General features: G+C 35.6%; 1 protein-coding gene across 1 annotated transcript in view; it reads left to right on the plus strand.

The window, feature by feature from the left end:
- The window catches only part of LOC113229475, a 115,642-nt gene extending 95,201 nt beyond the window's left edge, over positions 1–20,441 (plus strand). The window contains exon 2 of the mRNA XM_026463074.1: positions 19,030–20,441. Coding sequence (XP_026318859.1) covers positions 19,030–19,886 — 857 coding nt within the window. The 3' untranslated portion in view covers positions 19,887–20,441. The remainder of the gene's footprint in view (positions 1–19,029) is intronic.
- The last annotated feature ends 749 nt before the right edge of the window (positions 20,442–21,190 follow it).

The raw sequence follows: 21,190 nt of genomic DNA on the forward strand, positions 1-21,190 counted from the left end.
ACCTCTCTAATGTCGTTGATGAGATGCTAGTAGCAATAGCCAAGCTGTCACCTCGTTAACCTCCTTTGTTCTTAAGCTGCTACGAAGTTATATTTGCAGTCGACGTCATTGTAATTGTAGAACTATAATTCAGACTTTTTAAAGGTTATGCGAGAACTTTTTGAATGTAACTTTTTTCGAATCTAACTCGCGTACATTTTTTTTTTTTAATTATATTTGAATACATTTGTTGTCAGCCGTGACCATGGGACTTGTAAAGGGCCGGACGCGGTTTTATTTAGAATAGAATAGAATAGAATATAAAACCATTTCGATGCCTTACTTTCTCAAACTCGTATCTTGTAAGAGTGATTATTCAGAAGATGGCAAAACTTTTGTTTTAAATTTCTTACCAAGGGTGTTAATGTGGATGCATTACTTTAAGAATAGGTAAAAACCAGTGTGTGAATATGAATGAAATGTGATGTGAAATTTTGCAGACTGATTTCAGTCTGCAAAATTGTATCTACAATCCATTTTTTGCATTTCAATAACTTTGTGCTTTAAGATACGAGTATGAGAAATTAAGGCGACGATTTATTACATAACGCCACAACACAATAATACGCAGTAAGAAATTCAAAAAAACAGATAAAGCTAAATTAAAACAAAAAAATAGAATGACAAAAAAAATTGTATAAAATTAATTAAAAAATAAAATCTTAGTAAAAGGTAAAGAAATGACAATGAATATATAATAGTCAACACTATTGTGTACTAAGTAGATGTCATGTATGCGGCTGTGGTGTATGTAAAAGGATCCACTCAGCTAATGTCACCGTCGGGAGAAGGCTGTGACGCTGATTTTCAGTGGAGCCTATTTGACAAAACAAATATACGCAACTGATATCCCAAAAATAGTTTCATATAGGTATTTTGTGTAACAATCACAAAAACCAAAGAACTCGATATATATTGGGGTTAAAGTATGAAATTGCCGTTTTATTGCAATAGGTTCTTTGAATTTTCATATAATCTTCATGGTTTGAGGTTTTCGAATGAAACTTTTTTCAAATGGTTTCTGTGATTTTTTTTTTTTTAATTTGAAACATTTGAATATCGACTTTCAATTGTTTTTGTTATTCAATTTAGACAAGAAAGATGGATACTGCGAAAATTCGAGTGATTTTTGAATACGAGTTCCGACGCGGAACTAACGCGGCAGAAACAGCCCGCAATATCAATGCTGCGTTTGGAGAGGGGTCTACTAATGAACGCACCGGGCGATTTTGGTTTAAACGCTTTCGTGATGGAAATTTCGACTTAAAGAACGAGTCACGAGGAAGACCGCCCACACAGGTGAATAACGATGAATTAAGAGAGATAGTGGAAGCCGATCCTAGTCAAACTACCCAGGAATTAGCGGCATGGTTTAACGTTACCTTACCCACAATATTGACTCACTTGCGTCAAATCAATAAAATAAAAGAATACGAAAAATGGGTGCCTCATGATTTGACTGATCTGCAGAAAGAAACGCGTGTTGAAACTTGTGTTGCCTTGTTGAACCGGTACAGAAATGAAGGAATATTGGATCGAATTGTAACATGTGATGAAAAGTGGATTCTTTATGATAACCGGAAAAGAAAAATACAATGGCTGACCCCAGGTCAAATGCCACAACAGTGTCCTAAAGCAAAACTTACCAATAAAAAGGTAATGGTAACTGTTTGGTGGTCTCAGCATGGTGTTATTCACTATAGTTTTCTCCGATCTGGTCAAGCAATAACGGCAGATGTCTATTGTGCCGAACTCCGAACCATGTTGACAAAACTAGCAGTAAAACAGCCCCGACTCATGAATCGATCTTCACCATTATTGCTCCACGACAACGCGAGACCTCACACAGCACGAGAAACCATTTTGACCCTTCAGGAACTGCAGTTAGAAACCATTCGTCATCCTCCGTATTCACCAGACCTTGCTCCAACGGACTACCATTTTATTCGTGATTTGGACAATTATCTACGTGACAAGAAGTTTTCTTCCCAGGAGGCAGTACAAAATGCTTTCACACAGTTTGTGCAGTCTAGATCGTCGGAGTTCTATCGCAAAGGCATTAATAACCTTCCCATTAGATGGATGCAATGTATAGATAATAATGGCAACTACTTTGATTAAATAAATTTGTTAAAAATTTAAAAAATAAACAATTTAGATTTTCAGTACAAATCGGCAATTTCATACTTTAACCCCTATTATTTCTGTAGATTATTGAATGTTGAACGGGGTTTCCGCGTATATTCTTACTTAATAAGTGTCGGCTCTATGAAGTCGCTACTGTTTACCTTTTACCATTTTTTTTTATTTTATTATTTCTAACTAGTTGTGAAATGTCATAAATTAAAAAAAGGAAAGCAGGAATATTATTATAGTAGAAAAGCGAATAATTACTACTCTAGTTTAGGATAGTAACGATAGTATAATTAACTCACCACTGCAAAAAATTTTAGATATCACACCTCTATTATAAACGAAAAGAACTGCGGTTACGTACTTAGTTTTGCAGTTAATTTGATATTGATATTATAATAATAAAAATAAAATAAAGACTGCTATGAACTTCGCCACTGCATTTATACAACTTCAAAAATGAACTTTGTTACAATATAACCTTACAGTAACTACGTAAATCACCGTTTAGTCACGATGGAAACTGAATATGGATAAATGCTATCAATTTACTAACGCGTCGAGCTCATTTGATAGCATATTAATAAAACTATTGGCACAATAATAAATTTTATATTTCAAAACACAACTAAATTAATTTACAATATTAATATTAATGATAAACGTTTATTTTTGTGCGTTTTAGGCCGTACATATAATTATTATATTGAATGACGTCATAACAGATTTCCATTATGGCAATGTATTTGAGTTCATCCAGGGTTCCTATTTCTGCCGCCAAGCAGATATAATGTGAGCATTACTGCGTTCCGGCCTTGAAGGGTACGGTCCTGGTGAAATTACAGGCACATGGGTCTTATCAACTTTATATCTCAGGGTAACTGGTGCAGTGGTAGTGCTCCCTCAGATCTTTGCGATTTAAAGTTTTTGTTCTGAGTGGCGTTGCAGCTGTTATGGAGGAACATTAAACAAGTATTTAAGTGTTTCTTTATTTGGTTATTTTAATACCCAACATTTGTGAAATGTATGTTAGATGTTAAATATGTTATATTTTACTGCAACACACTACTAAAAACAAGTCATCAAAGTGTGTATACAGCTGTGCTTTTAAATATAAAAACGTTTCTAGCCTGTGTTTGTTTTATTTAACAATGCCTCTTACCTCCATATGCATGACTTGTTCGTCCCGTCATTTGATATCATAAAAAAATTACAAACCGAAAGAACATTAATTTAATCTAAACTAAACGTTGCTTTATATTTCTGCTATAAAACCATTTAACTCAATACCTATCAATTTATTTCATTAAAAATCACGATCGTAAACCTATTGACTTTATACATAAGCTTTACTTTATAAGTAATTGACCAAAATGATAACCTATTGCCATTATTATCCCGGAACTCAGCTCTAATACCCGTATCGTCATCCATTTATATCAATTACGATTGCTGTAATGGTAATTGCAAAAAAGATACCACCGTTCGCATATTATGACACGTAATATAACCTAGTTAGAACCGTTATAAAGCCATTTGGGCAATTAAAAAGTGTATAAAAATAAAGTCTTCACGTTCTAATGCGATTCTCACACTGCACCGCGCCCCGCGACGGAGCGCGGAGTTGCGTTTTTTAACGTTGTACTGAAGTACCTCAGTTTGTATGGAAAACACGCGCCGTCGAACACACGTACCGCTTCTCCGCGCGGGAGCGCGGCGCGCGCGGTTGTACCGCGCCCCCGCGCGGAGGGGCGCTGCGAACCGCAGGGTATGTCACACTGCGCTCCGCACTACCGCGCAGATTTTTAATCTTAAGGACATGTTCAGTTTTCTATAATAGATCTCGACGTAGATAAATTTAAATTTATAAATAAGTCAAAAAAATTTGCTATTGAAAATTACCAAATTTATCTACATATTTTCTTAAATCTTTGTAATGAAGTTGAAATTATCCATTTATCGATCTGGTTCGTAAAAAAGGATGTATCCAATATCTTCGGTGCCTTTTTATTTGAGTAAACAAAAACCAAATAGACAGTATAACTGCAGCGTCCTGAATGAGTTCTGATTATTAACCATTCTTGTCAAAGAAGGATCTCGGCTACATATACAATCACTACGCCGTAAACTGCGAAGCGAATACTTTAAGAGACGCGGGGCCGCTAGACCCCTGCCCCCGCGCAAATTAAACCGCGCGATGACGCAGATCTGCGTATCCGCCACCGCGCGCATGATTCCGCATCTCGCGCTCCGTCGCGGGGCGCGGTGCAGTGTGATAATCGCCTAAATTCAAAACAAATTCAAACGGACCGAGTAATTGAAATGTCGTGTGCGAAACGCATATAATGACATTAATGACACTTTTACAGGTAACCTCAATGTATTCCATAAGATCGTAAGCTTTTAACAGCAATTTAGGGGTGATGTAAACATCAGAACGGTCCTAAACTCGATTAGCGCCAAATCAAGTGGAGTAACTAATTTTATTAGGAGATGAGTTTGTTTTTGCGGATTGTAATGTTAATTCGGGTCAGTGGGTCAGTATATTTGTGCTCTCGTATTGATGAAACTGATAGCATTTTTTTTTAAATCACACAAACATGAGTGATTTTCATCATCAGTTCTTATTATGTATTACACATTGTTCATCTTTGGTCTCATATGACTCTCGAACGCAGGTATTTAAAATTAAGGCCTCAGATTTTTTTATATCTCAATAACACTAATAACACTATTATTGCGTTTTGTAGGTTATGTCCACAATAAAGAAATAGAAAACCTTTCTTGGAACAATAATTCAGTTAATTAAAACACTACATATCTACATATTTGTCACACTAATGAACAACACTCCATCTCGAGCAGGAAGAATTCCAATAAGATTAATTGCCATACAACCATTTGAATGTGCTTTTAAATATACATTCACATCAATAATGTGTCCGGGTGTATTATGCTACTCTTATACTACTTATAACTGAATAGGGAAGACATTAAAACATTCGTGACGAAATGCCCACGCCTAATAAATAGTACTTGTACTTAACAAGAGCTGAATCATGGTGTGAACTAATAATGCCTTTAGAAGTCGTTTAGAATCTTTTAAAAGCTGTTTATACCTACAAAGAAGATATTGTGTTAGGAGAAGCTCACTTCCCTATGAAGAGTAGAACTTCCGACAAGCTATTAATTAAGTATTACATAGAATTTTCTGCCTGCAGTCGCAACAGTATAAATTATTTTCTTTGTAGGTTTTTGGTAGTTCGTAAACAATTTATTTTTATATTATATATTTATTCTTTAAGTTTCGGGACAAAAAAGTCGTACGCCTGATGGTAAGCTACTCGCCTGACCATAACAGTTAAGATATGACTGTAACAGTAATAAATATTGCAAAATAAAGTTTTAAAAACAAACGCACGGAATAATATGTTTTGCAATACATTAATTTAAAGAAACACTTGACAAGAAAAAAATATCTATGTGGTGTCCTAGTTCCCTTTCAACTAAAAGCAATTTAGAGTAACTGTCTTTTAGGACGGATGTAATATTTGAATACCTTGAGAATGGCGTACGTTAGTAAAATGGTGTAACGGTCAACACACACCAGGTCTCGAGCGAGCAAACAATGGCAATCGTAATTAGTCGTCGTTCTGTCAAAAAGTACTCTAGTGCGGCATCAGACAAACGCAAACTAAACTTAATAACAATTTAGTGCATTTTTTATGAAGAATATTTTGCAGTCTGCTATCGTGGCCTCGACTGTTATGTTAACAACATTAACAAAGTTATATTACGTTAAGCTACGTTATCGTTATCATAGTGCCCTGTATAGAAGAGGGAAGCCGCGCGGCGATCGCCCAGTTACCAAGCCTTCATGTACATAAATGGCAACTCTGAATTCTTTTTACTAGACAACAACATTTAAATTCCTCCTAATATCGTCGGCCGCCGCGTAGTCCAAATTAATAATAATAAATATAAATAACGCACACACTCAACATAGCCCCGCACTAGGGAAAACCCTGTGTCGCGGGTGCCATGGACACACACATAGACAACCACAAATTACACCCAAACTCACGAGAGAAATAATTGTAGGCCATACAACTATTTCTCCCGGCCCGGGAATCGAACCTGGGACCTCTGCGTGGCAGTCCGGCATGGTAACCGTTCGGCCACGGAGGCAGTTATTCCAATTCAAGCCAACCTCGCCCGCGTGCCCAGGACGCTCACTTAAGTTAAAACATAAAAGCTAAACGAATAGAGCGTATTTTGCCATGACAGTTACACGCACGCGATCGCTGCGCGGCGGCAACACGGACTCCGCTCTTCCACCGCGCGGGGTGAGCGCGATGATATTCGTGTCGAATAATTGCGCCCTAAAAAACAAAAAAGCCGGAATTTTATTTTAGTTTAGAGCAGTCAGGTCAGATTAGTCGACTAAACTAAGTTTATCCTGGAGCTATCAAAATGTTTAACACCTAAACTAAAATTATATTACAATTGCACTATTCTGACTAAACTCGGAGGAGCATCAAGTGAAACTAAATTTAGTTTGCGTTTTCTCAATTCGAAGTCATTATTGCAATAACTAACATATTACTAGAAATAAATATTAACGCCATTTTAAATATTTGTACCTGTTTAAGTGTATGTTTTTGTGTACGTTATTTGTGCACACATGAAAAGGAGATTGTGAAACAATACGTTATATTGAGTGGTGACAGTATTATGTATATTGCCTCCTGAAACAGACTGTGCGGTTATTAGGGCGACAGTGACTCTGTGTGTCTTCCTACACATTTTGATGTTGCCTGACTGTGTTCATTGACTTTTTTGATGTGCGAATGTAAAATCGATGTCATGCTCTAGATTTCGCCAGTTCTGACTTAGACGAGTCATTGAGAAATCGCGTTGTATACCTCATAAGGAAGTAGTGTGCTATAGCTATTAAGTTATTTTTGATATATCTTCCAATTTTGGAATGATCTTGACTTACATTTTAAATGGATAACAATAGTAGGGCATTTGACTTAAATTTTCTTGTGACCTCGATCAAGTTACATGAACATGTTGAAAATGAACCTGACGTTCGATTTTAAATATCTCAATTTTTAAATAGATAACCACCGTGAGGATCAGACACACTCACTAAACTGACATACTCGTACGTGATATGAAAAATCGAGACAGCCGGGGCTCTGCAGTGACGGAACATTCATTGGATTTAGATTCGACGCACTATATAATCGTATAATCGTTTTGATAATTTGTCCGTACTGGCGAGGAAAAAGCATTTCATTCCGCGGAATGAATGTTCGGTACTCCCCGTCTGGTAAACAATGTTACATACCACGTTGGTGGCTAGTGTAGATGAGACTTTAGACAGTGACGTTGTTAGTATCTTCTAAGTTGTGCAATCCTACGTATGACTTTAATAAGAATGAAGCAAACGAGGGTAGTTGATCGCCGCCGCCGCCGCCTGCGCCTGCAGCTATACTGAGCGGCCGGGCAGTCAGGGCTTTGGCGCACAGTTTCCGTCGGGTCACCGCCGCGGAATCTCATGATTAATATTCCTAAATAGGCTGCGGAACCAAGTCGGCCGAAGCAAGAAGTGCATAAACGGGTGGGGTTACAGCTCGGAGAGCGCATGTCCGTGTGGTGTATCTCCCCAGACAATGGCACATCTTTTGTCCTGCCCTGCGTGTTCCTACACCTGCGCACGCGAGGACCTGTACTACGCCACTGATAATGCTATCTCAGTCGCTAAGTACTGGTCCTCACAAATATAAACGTCAGAGTGTACACGCCAAGAAGAAGACAACAAATAGATACAAAATACAATCTCGTTACAGAGTAGGTACTAGAAAAAGCCGACCTTAAAACTCATTCATCCCCTAGCAAGCCACCCTTAGAGCTGGAATATTTTCTTCAAAATTTAAATGGAACCACTACTGAAGTACCCTCTTTCCAACGAAAAAATAATTATCAAAATCGGTTCACAAATACAGATACATATATCGCGTAACATACATACAAAAAAAACATACAGTCGAATTGCGAACCTCCTCCTTTTTTGCAGTCGGTTAATAAAAGAAAAGAATAGAATTTAAAGTATTCAAGTTTGTGAGAAACAATGGCCTAAACTAGGATGCCCCATTGATTATGCAAATTATTAACTCTACTTACGGTGAATTTATATGTTTGTATTTGTTTTCTTTTTCAATGAAATTTAATTATATTTTCACATTTATGCAACAATTTAGTAGCAGTAGAGCTCCTTGTGAAAAAGCTCACCCAGAGACGTACTGCTACCTATGCTATTTCTGCAATGCAAAGTACTGAGAGCAGTATTCCGGTTTCAAGGATAAGGGTGAATCATATGGGACTTGTCAACTTTATGCCTAAAGGTAAAAACGGGTGCAATGCCGCTGAAATATTTGCGATTTAAAACCGAGTAGCACCGTAACCGTTTAAAAAATTATAAAAAGTATATTTTTAACGTTAAATAAAAGCATTTAATTTCTGGTACTTGTCAAATAACCACCGTCTTTTTAATAAGATTCGTCATAACGCGAATGTAGAGGTCAAACTAGGAGAAAGGTAAAGGTTATAATTATAGTTATAGTATAGTTTTCAAGAATCTTAGTGGTAAATCTGCTTCTGCATCTGGTCCTGCTTCTGCATCTGGTCGGGTTGGTGACGTCACATGTTTTCTTAAAGTTTGTTTGACGTGTAGGTTTCATCAAAATGCTTTCCAAAAATACTAAAATTATAATCTCAATACAGAGTACTAAAAAAACCGACCTCAAAGTACGTGGAACAACAAATAATTACCAAGTTTTATTGAAATCGGTTACCGAAAAGTGCACAAACCTAGATTAATCACCTAGTTCGCCACTATACGGGACGTGACACAGGAGATAATAAAAATCGATTCTCACTACTGAAAGTATATTGCGAGAGAAAAACGCCTTGAATTGGAGAATAGCTAAATCAACCATTAAAATAATTGCTCCTTATAATAAAATTTAGGCGCTATTTATAAAAATGAATCCTTTGCGTGAACAGTCACCCTTAGAGGTGGATGATTTTCTTCAAAATTAAATGGGTCTACTACGGAGGTACCCTCTTTCCAACAAAAAAGTAATCATGAAAATCGGTTCACAAATACCGGAGTTATCGCGTAACATACTTACAAAAAAAAACATACAGTCGAATTGAGAACCACGTCCTTTTTTTCAAGTCGGTTAAAAATCATATCATATTTGCCACAGGGATTCGAATCGTTGTCCTCTAATTAAGGAGCAACCGTTCTTTCACTAGGCTACCACAATTGTTTTTTACTACGAAACCGCAAACAACAAATACTGCTGTTTTATACATTTCAGACGCTCGGTATACTTATCGTTAGTATCGAAAAGTTTGTTGTGATTGTGATAAAGATGACGACAGATCTTTTTAATTGGTTTTTGTGTCCCAACTAATTATAAAGCTCGTTAATTTAACAATCTCAATAAACATCTCAATCAAAGCTTTCATTTTAGTGACAATAATAAAACACAATATTTAACCTGTCACTGCATAAGTACTCTTATAATATTACGCCAGATTTCACATGTCGAACGTCCACATGTCACAGCGAGCAAGTCGTGTGACCACAAGTCACGTTTAGTTATGCAACGTATCGGTTATAACATAAAACAAACACACCTAGTTTGTCGAGAGCTTTTACATATCTTTTACACATTATAAACGACCACGAGTATGGACAGACGTTACTAACAATGTTTATCATTTTGTTATTATAAAATAGTATACGTACCCATACATCATGGTATTTTATTTCCGAAACTCTGTGGACAGCCGAAGCCGCGTCGTGTGTTAGTGTGAGAAGGCGCACGTGCGTACGTGTATGCAAACAAGCATTTGCTTGCACGCAAGCACACATGTACACCGGCTCGACACGTGTGTGTGTGTTTTTGTGTATATGTATATGTTTTTTGTATGTTGTTGGTTAGCATTTTTGATTTCATAAATATGTATGATTATCTATATATGATAATTATCTAAATAGACTAACTTACAAAGTTGAACTACAGCCATTGCCTTTCAGATTTATTTAGAATTTGATTAGTAGAATATTATATATTTCGACTTCTTACGTTTTCGCGATTGCTACACAGGAAATGAAACTATTTTTCCGAATTTAAATCGCGTATATTTGTTATAATTCAACAGCACCAGCAATGATATCATCTAGCGGGAAAAATGACCAGTGAGCCTCCTCATTTAAATTTTAGTCTGAATTGAATGTACAATTGAATTATTTTATTGAAAATAGCAAACAATTAACAAAGAAAGCCAAAGGACACTTCATTAAAATAAAATCCATTTCAGCCTTGCCAATTTTACACCAGTCGAAATTACCCGGCGGCGCCTCGACGAGTGTGACGTGGAAGAATCATCGCCAAAATGCTACGGTGCAGCGTACATCTGTAGTCCAGACCTATTCAATAAGCTACAAACAATCGCGCCATTTATTTTCCATAATACTACCACCATTTCCTAGAAAGTTTGAGAAATTATAATTTTGTCTCTATATCACATCATCATTTCATCATCAACCCTTTTATACGTCCCACTGCTGGGCACGGGTCTGCTCTCAGGCGAGGGTTTAGGCCATAGTTCGCCATGTTGGCGCATTGCGGATCGGGCACGTGACACATTTTCCGAGGGTTGTGAACCTTCTTTGATGTGCAGGTTTTCTCACTCCTCCTTTTTCCTTCTCCGAAAAACTCATGGTCAATTTCATATTAAATTACGAGAAACCCAGAGGTGTGAACCCGAATTCGAACCCACGACCTCTGCTTGAGAGGCGGTAGGTCAAACCATTAGGCTACCACGCCGTTCTTACCCTATATTACAACAACGTTCATACCCTATATTACAACAAGTAGTAATAGATATTCTAATATTTTGTATGGATGTCTATAGATAGGAAACTGCGATGCCATAATTTAGGTTTGCCTTACGGCTATCAGGAAATCGTGTGGCAATAATGTTTCTTGATGGAAACTAGGAGAAGACTTCGTCTGACAATAATAAGCTATGATTAAATAGACAATATGTAATCATATGCGGAAATCTGATATACATAGCCACTTTGTATGATGTGGGCGTATTTTATACGGTAACTATGACTTTTTACATGAATAATGTGTTTATTTACATACCATTATCGTCTACTTACGATAATTTGCCATGACTGTCTTTTGATAAACAGTTAGGTAAATAAATGCCTAATCAACGTATTATACAATAAATGTAAAATATTTATCAATATAATTTGCTGGTTTTTCTCCACATAGGTATTTTTTTCTTAAGTAAGCCACTGGTGGTTGAAAAATTCTTTATTATATATTCATTTATTATAATATTTAAATAACATTTAACTAAAGGACACTAAATATACGTAATATAGAACAAATTAAAAATACGTACTTATAATATCGACTTCATAAAAAATATATAAAAATCGGAATCTAGCGCGAGACACCACACCTCTGTGGAACAACTGGTTGACAACCCTCAAAACCAATAAGATTTATTATACTGCCTCTGTGGCCGAAAATTACCATGCTGGTCTCTCACGCAGAGGTCCGGGGTTCGATTCCCGGGCCGGGAGTAATATTTGTATTGCTTACAATTATTTCTCTCGTGAGTTTGGGTGTAATTTGTAGTTGTCTATGTGTGTATCTATGGCACCCGCTACACAGGGTTTCCCTAACGCGGAGCTATGGGTGTGTGCGTTATTATTATTATAAAAAACACAGGGTTTCCCTAGCGCGGATCTATGGGTGTGTGCGTTATTATTATTATTAAGATGCTGCAATAAACCTTACTTGAACAAACAATCAGCGGTTTCCTTCCTGAACGCGTCGGACTTGGGCATCTTGTCCAGGAGGCTGGCTACACTTCCTGTTTGGATGGCAAAGCATTTTCTTTCGCGGATGTAGCTGTCAGTTAGTCCTGCCCAAACGTATACTTTTATTTTAAGTACAGGTGCACTAAACGCTTTATTATATTCCAAATACCAAACTAATTCTGCCATACACATACATAGGTATTTCATATTCATTGGTATTTATGAAGATCTTCCTTTCGTAACTTACTTATCGTCGAATTACAAAACACAAGTTGGTGTCTACATAATACTGTGTAGGTATATTGAAATATATTCACATTACAATATTTTTGTCTAAATTCGTAGCCAAATGTACCGTCAAATAGCAATAAATTTACATGTGCGTAGAGTCGGTGCTGACATCAATTCAAGTATTACGCTTTTGTGTAAACATTGTACTTAATCCGTAGGAGTAAAGTGTACCCATTTGCCGTTTAATACACACGAGTGAGTTCTTGCTTAACAATTTACTAAGTTTGCAGTGGACCAATTTCGCATTGATGTTTTACTTTATAACACGATTCAATTATATATTATACCGCCAATTTCTACAGAATTATATGTACATTTTGAAAGTTACTTACTTCATCGTTATTAATATTCGTAATATTTTGTAATGTTTACACACATTGTCACTATCCTGTGTATCGCGAAGATATTGCAATAATTTCATGAGACTAATTACGCCTACACTTAATATAGGTCGACTCTTACACTTGATTTAGTACACCGATCTTTGTACTATGACTAGTGTTGAAAATTTATGTTACATGTGATATAAAGTTGGGCTCAGTAGCGCGCCCTGGTGAAGGCCTGTCGTCTGAATAACAACAAGGCTCTCGAAGTACCTGGGGTACTTAGACAGTACAAAATAATGTAAGCTATATTTTTTTTAAGAAGTCGTAATTTGGGGAGAAATTGATACAGTGTAAATAATATATATGCACACAGAGGGTAAAAACAATTCTCCTAATATGAAACCTCAAGTAAAATCATTACGTAATAATGAGATAGGATCTATGTGACCAGTTCTAGTACCAACTAGGTCAATCTGGCTACGTGCTAGGCCAAATACTAGCTTTCCCTTCAATTTCGTGCCACTGTTACCTAATTTATAGTTTTATATGACATTTTCTTAACGCAAAGAGTTATTTGATTTTAATTTCGTTAAAACGTTTATATATTTACCGAAGAGCTATCGTAGCTCAGTGAGAGATCGGTTGCATCTCAATTGCAGATACCAATGGTTCGAATACCCGTGGCGGCATGACCTTAATTTCTAAATCATGTACATTTGACATTGTTTAGTAACAATAGGTACTTCTCGCTAACTGTGAAGCCTACACGAAGAGAAGGTTCATATCCTTTGGAAAATGTGTGAAGTCCCCAACTGTGAGACGTATAATGAGGTGATGACGTAGTAGTAGCAGTAGAGCTCCTTCTAAAAGTGCTGCAACCTTACGTATTTCTACCTCCAAGCAGATAAGTGAGCATTACTGCGTTCCAGTTTTGAAGGATACGGTGCTGAAGAAATTACAAACACATGGGGCGTGTCAATTTATGTCTCAAAGTAATAGGCGCAGAGGTGGTGCGGTTGTTATGGACAGGCGTGTCGCTTACCATCAGGCGGACGACTTGTTCGTCCCGTCACTTGGTACTCATTATAAAAAAAAAATTACATGTATATTTGATAACTTTGAATATAACCGTAGCAGACCTCTTACCGCCTGTTTGTTTGCAGAATATCATACAAATTCGTTTTTTTTTGCAACAATATCTTATATCAAAACCGTGTATGCAAGAATTTCTATAGAAACTCCCATTGGCTTAGATGCTTCATGAAATCCTTCTGCGGATTTGATTATAATACCGTCTTTTCCGTACACGGAAATCGGTGTATTTAAAAAAAAATACACGTCAATTAAATACTTTATCAACACGAAAAGTCAAATGGTAAACACTAGTAAATAGGACTCACGTCCAAACTGATTGAATAAGTGAATGAGATTCCGCACGGTTCATTAAATTGAATTAGATATTTATTGATAACCGACTTGATATTGCTTAAGTGTTTTATTCAATAGTATGTCTGGTTTGTTTATCAGTTTTCATGTACTTATTTTTATTTTAAAACAAAATATATGACTGTAAAAAAACCATCTGATATCCAAATACTATACAAAGATCTACATACTAAATTTAATCCCGCTAGTTCAATGTACGGAACTCTTGAGTTACAATTGTTCCACGTGAAACTGAGTACATGGACCTACTGAGAATAAACGAAATTATCTACATAGATTTTTTTGATTCGGTTCACGACACTCTGGTAGATCTATACTTACTAACACGGAATAAAATGTAGTTTACTGTATAAATGAGTGAATAAATGATTGAAAACATTCATTATTGCACATTAAAATTTCAGTGACAACAGAGAACAGTAATGTAAGTATTGCAAAGTAAGCCAATGTACAACAAGCGGCCTTATTGCTTAGTAGCAATTTCTTCCAGGCAACCTTCTGAAAGAAAATATTAAGAGTTGGAAAGGGAGGTGCTATCAAATATCTTATAATGAAAGCGTACCTATACAGTTATGTTTAGCAAAAATTACCTACGCATCTAATCGCATAACCTAAATACTGGGTAGATATGACGAAACAACGAACATCGACCAGTATTATGTATAATGCAATTTATATCATTGTAGTAAGCCAAATCGTGACGAGAACCCTCATGCTGAACGGAATCTGTCGCAAGTGCGCTCGCGATTCGTTCGCGAGCGTCTGTGTGTCGCAAAATTGTTGTTAAACTTTTTTCTATTGTTTTTTATGTTTGTACATTTTCTTTCTTACTTCCTGGGTGAAAGATTTTCCCTTCTAAAGTTCTTTTGTCATTCGTTCCTTTATCGAATACATTCAACTCTAACCATATTTCCCGCCCGTGCTTTCTCTTCCTACCTCATAATATTCAAGATATATTACTAAACTACCTAGTTAAAGAAAACTTCGATTGATTCAGCCTTGTCCTATGCTAACCTTTACTTTCTCCTGACCCGTGCCACAGTTGCAAAATAATTATTTTCTAAAGAAAAATGTAAATTTTCAACCAATTTTAAGTCGGTCAAAGGTTGACCCAAGTTAATTTTACAACTCTAAAGATAACGAAATCAATATAAAAAATATTATTTACACAAAATTAAATTTACATGTGTTATGTAAACTGCATCGCAATGTTTACGAAAAATTGAAAAACACTTTCAACACAAAAAAATTATAAAAACCTTCAAATCTTTGCGGCGTTATGTCTCAAATTTCGAAGTAAAATATTTTTCTACCTCATACACGACTACAACATTAAAGGAGAGTAAGATTTACTTTTACTATACCAAATATAGATGCAAACAAAGTTGCAAGCAACCGCAACTTTTAATAATGAAGTGACAGCTCGTTCTGATTTCAACCATTGATCTAGTTTTTTTTAAGAAAAGGAAAAAATAAAGTCAACCGCAAACCGCAAGACCGGTAACCGGCAAGTACGTCACTTACACACATATGTATGACATAATAGATAGTTGCGTTTTCTCTAACCACTTGACTAGTACCAAGTAACAAGTCGAATGAGGAAGTGAAGTGTTAAATGCGACAAAATAGTAATTATTAATAGACTTGGGAAGCAATGTGCTTTAATAGATACCTAAACCTGTGTAACGTAAAGTCAATAACGTGAAACGATGTATATTTCCTAACTTCTTGTCGTGTCAACGCTTCTTTTGTTTTGAATAATATTTAGCTACCTTGATTGAGCTACCTGTGATCGCGCTAATGTCCTTACGCGTACTGTTCCCCAATTAGACGTAGTTAAGCAAAAAGGATCCAATCCACAAAATTATCAAAAAACGAGTTATATGTACTAAATGGTTCCTAAAGTCTAACCTTTTAGATCATAAAAAAAATCCAACATATAAACATAAATAAATATTTCTGAAGTACACGACGTAAAATTTTTGAAGAGTGAGAAACATTTTTAACCTTCAAAAAAAACCTTATCACGAAATTGACTGGATTGGACACTGTAGTGCATTGGATTTTTTTTGTTTAACTACATCCAATTCGTCTAATTTTCTTGAAATCACTGGTCATTTCATTGAGACTTCGCTGCGGGTATATTGTAATTGCAATATTTATTATTCTCCCAAAATCTAGTTGCAATTGCAGTTGAGTGTCAATAGAGTGTCAATGGAATGCCAGTAATGACATTAATTCATTCAATCACTAACGATCGATTTTGCCTTACTAAACTTACCGTGGAAATTACTACGCACATCTTCTTTTCTATATATCTCGTATATGCTGCAAATTGGTCTTCAAATTATAATAATGTCATTTTCTTTATAATAATGTATTTTTATATCAAAAAATTATTAGACTACGTCATCGACGTACCATCAACTCGCCATTGTAGAGCAAAATTACCAAAAAATTGCAATGACAGTTGAATAGTAGCGCGTTGGCAAACCACTACTCTTTAACTTTAACTGAATACCAAACGTACAAAATCCTACCATTGACACACAACTGATATGATTTAAAATTAGCAGACTTTTTATGATACTAAGTGACGGGAAGAACAAGTCGTGCGCCTGATGGTAAGCGACACGCCTGTCCATAACAGTTGCGGTACCACTCAGATCTTTAAATCACAAAGATCTGAGATGCACTGCGACTGCGCCCGTCACCTTGAGACATAAGTTTAAAAGTAGGTTCAATGTGTCTGTAATTTCACATCACTACTTGGCGACAGAAATAGGCATGTTGGCAGTACCTCCCTGGACGAACTCTTTCACAAGGTGCTCTACTTTACTTGAGGACCAGACACACCGTCAACTGACAGTGATTACTAACTCAGTACTTATATGTAGTTACCTAGCTATAACAATCTTGGCCGCAGAGGTGTAAGGTCCAACAAAAACACAAAAACTTTTTGGTTTTTGTACCGAATTCGTCCTCAAAATATCTCTGTTATTTTTGTAAGATATTATACCCTTTTAATAAAATTAACATGCATGGTATATAACACAAATGTGAAGCCCGATTTTCTGTTATAAATCGCTTGTGTGTTATTAATTAACTTGTCTACTCTCTCCAACTACATAATTTGTAGAGCAAAATTATCTTCCGTAGTTTCTAAGACAAATTATCCAGTCTTATTATATACTATGTTATTATTTACATTTTAAGTAGGTAAATTGATTTTGTGAGCGCAGTCATTAATTTTCAAAAGTAGGAAGTGTGGCGGTATCGTGTGAGGACAATGCTATGCGTCATTCTTTAGGTCATTAAACATGTGTTGTTTAACACGGGAATGCATGTTAAACACCTACGGTATCTAGAAGACAATGTAAGAGTTGCTTCTGGTATATTTGGTAAACAAAAAATATAAAATATTTTTAACCGACTTCCAAAAAAAGGAGGAGGTTATACGTAGCCGAACGTACGTGGGGCGCCCTATAAGTTTCCGGAATGAATAAGAAAAAAAATACTATAAATGGTCAGAAATGAATTTATTGTTGCTCAAAATATTCTCCGTTAGCGTTAATGCACTTTTTCATACGAATGATTTGAAATGTTGTAATTACTTTTTAAATATTGTTTAAGTAAATGGCCTTTTCCGGAAACTTATAGTGCGCCCTAAGTATAACCTCCTCCTTTTTTTTTGAAGTTTTCAGATATCTCCGTCAATTGTGGACCGATATTGAAAATTATTTTTTGTTTGAAAGGGTGCAATCACGTGGTGGTCACATTATCGCCAAGTGAGAATTAGATGAGGAGATCCCATGAAAATCGAAGGAAATCCTCAAATTTTATATTCCGTGTATTCACCAATTTCTCCATCAATTGTGCACCGATTTTGAAAATTCTTTTTTTGTTTGAAAGGGTATACTCTGAAGGTGGTCGCTGATGCAGTTCCGGGTTCGCTTCGATTATCACAAATTACTAATTATTTTCCGCAAATAAAACTCGACTTTTCACTTGACACACCACATGTAATCAACCAATCATCGTCACCATGACAACCAGAAAAGAAAATACAAAATGTACAAAGGTACAAAGTCCGTAACAGTCCCATTGTCACCATGAAGTCAGAATCTGATGAGGTGATCCCATGGAAATCGAACAAAGTCGATAAGCAAACTTTTCAAGTCGGTTTTTTTTTTAAAGAAAAAGTTATAGTAATAATATTTATTATATAGACTTATGATTAACATCATAATCGTATGCATATACTGACAGTAAAATTTCAAGGGACGATTAATTTTTCATCTTATTATATTATTTGTTCCACGTATCTAAAATGAAAATTAAATGCGCGTCACTCTTTTGCAGAATACTCTTTTGCAAAAAACAAAATGTATAGGTAACAATATATACGAGTGGATGCGAGATCAATGGATACGAGTACTTACCAAATATAAGCAACTCTACTTGATCGCAATCCGCATGCGTACGACTAAAACAATGGCCCATGCATATTTATGAATTAGTGCAATGTTTGTACGAAATTACTTCTCTTAAACAGTTCCTCCCATACTACACGTTTACCAAGGTTTTAAAATTGCTGCTCTGTTGTTTGTCCTCCAAATTGCATTAATTGCGCAAATGTCAAAATAAAGAAAAGTATCTATCCGTCAATAAACGTTTTTACTTACCTATAGTTAGGACACGGGTTTATGTTTTTTGCCTAAAATAACATATTAATTAAATGCTTAAATAAGACTTTGTATGTTCAACCTTTATACAATCAATCAATCGACGATACTAAAATTAAATAGCCAAGTATTTTATTTTCAATAGTCCCGAATAAATTTTTGCTTTACTTTGTTCCAGATGACAAAGGAGATCTCATGGCAGAGTCATCAGAAATCATACCAGAGGCTGTAGCTGCACCATCCGACATCAAACAAAGAGCACAAGCACCAGATGCAGACGCGGAGGCCGACGAATCGGACCACTCCATAGAACTCGTTGGAGGCTCGCAAACATTCTTTCCATCCTTCGCAAATCTTTTTGAGCCCAGACAACACAACTTCAGACTCGGCTTCGGAAGTCAAGAAGGAGCCTTTAGTCAAAGACCAAACTCCTACAAGTCCCTCTTAAACTACCCTCTCTTTGGAAGCTTTAGAAATTTCGACGGCTTTACCAAACCAGAAACTCAAGCGTCAGCTCCTTTAATCGATGCCACTAACAACGCCGTTTTAGGCTCAGGAAACTTCGGCATTATCAGAGGAGGGACTTTCAACGTCCGGAACGACGAAGACTCAGAATTCGATAATGGCTTCAATTCTTACTACAATAACGGACACGGCCGGCCCTCTTTTGGAGCAAGCTATGTCGCCAATCCTAGACCAAATTTCAATCAAGATCAATTTGCAAACTTCAAAGACTTTGCTGATATCAATACCCCTTCTAATGCCGCTTATTCCCATTTTGTTGTCGTGTATGCTAACAAAAACTCTACAGCAGACGAAATTAGTGAAGAAACAAGAAAAGTTGCCACTAGACCCAAAAATATCATTGAAACTTTAGAAAGTCTTGATGAGAAAAAGAGTCCTACGAAGATTTCAAAAACTAAATTAAAATTAGAAGCGACGAAATTAAACAAGAAAGAGCAATGGAAGAAAGCAAATTCAAAATATTCAAGCCAAAAACATGACCCAGAAGAACCGTTATTAGCATTAAGTTAAGGTTAGATTATTATAGGAATAATGTCATAGTTTAGAGAAAATGTGCGTCGCGTTTGTAGAATTTCCTGATTGCGACAGAACTAGCCACAAATAATTAGGAAAAAGTCCTGATTTGCAGTTGGTGTTTAGCCTTACCTCTGATTTTCCAGTTATTATTTTAAATTAAATTATAGATATGTGAAAGATAGTATTGCAAAATTATGTCTATGAGTAGCGCGTCTTCTATTGCCTGTGTTGTAAATATTAAAGACTTGAATTACGTAATATTAAAGAAAACCAGTAGAAAGCAGTATCTGACGAGAATTACCTCTAACTTCAGTCCGTTCCCAAGAATATTAAACTCTACGATGCACTTAACATAAATACTAAACTCCGAACAACGAGCTCAAAGTAGATGAAATTTTGTTTAGTGCACGTAAATTGACCTTTATAAGTGACGAATAGAAATTCTAAAAATAACATTTACATAAAGTAAGTAATCCTTAGATTGTGTAAGGGAATAAATGAGATGAATGACTGTGCCTGTATTATAAATTGTACTCGCATGAACAGCGATTTTATATTAAATTAAATTTTAAAAGTTATTCTGTTTTTTTCTTGATCAATCAGTCTTTTATAGTTATTACTAGGTATCTACATACGACAAAGGATTACGTCTGAATGTGTCATAATTAAATTTCATAATATAGATAAAGACATAAGAATTATAAATTAAGTAATAGTTACATTTATATAACCAATCGACTCATTCAATTATTTATTGCATTAATAATACAAATAAAACAGATTATTTCTCATCTTTGGCATCTGATATTGATGGTACTCTTAATAAATATTGATGGTACTGGCTTTACTTATATAATACATACTAACCTACTTAATTACAGTAAACGGAAATTTTACACTTCGTAATCAGCATTTTGGAACCTGATTTTTAATGTATTTCTTAGCGCCATCTAGTGTGGAATAGTGATATTACTGCGTTAAAGTGACATCTAGTATATTACTAGAAAAGTATCTTCAATGCTTTGAAATTAAACAGTATTGAGGAACAATCAACAGGTGACAGCACATTAGGAACAGCTGCTTGTGTTACCATTTCTTAAAAATATGGACTGGAATTTATTTGTTTTTTTTTGTATAGAAATCTATTTTTAAAATCGTCACAAATGTTAAATTAAACTCGTTTTTGATAAATTAAAATTTTTAAACAGTATTAATTTTTAAAATTTACATTTCCAAAAAATGTTGATAATGTAAATCTGACAAACTTACAGATCTAGGTCAAGTATTTATTTATTAGT

Source organism: Hyposmocoma kahamanoa, unplaced genomic scaffold (genome assembly GCF_003589595.1).
Source record: "Hyposmocoma kahamanoa isolate Upper Pololo Valley unplaced genomic scaffold, ASM358959v1 62, whole genome shotgun sequence".
In the NCBI taxonomy this organism is placed as follows: domain Eukaryota; kingdom Metazoa; phylum Arthropoda; class Insecta; order Lepidoptera; family Cosmopterigidae; genus Hyposmocoma; species Hyposmocoma kahamanoa.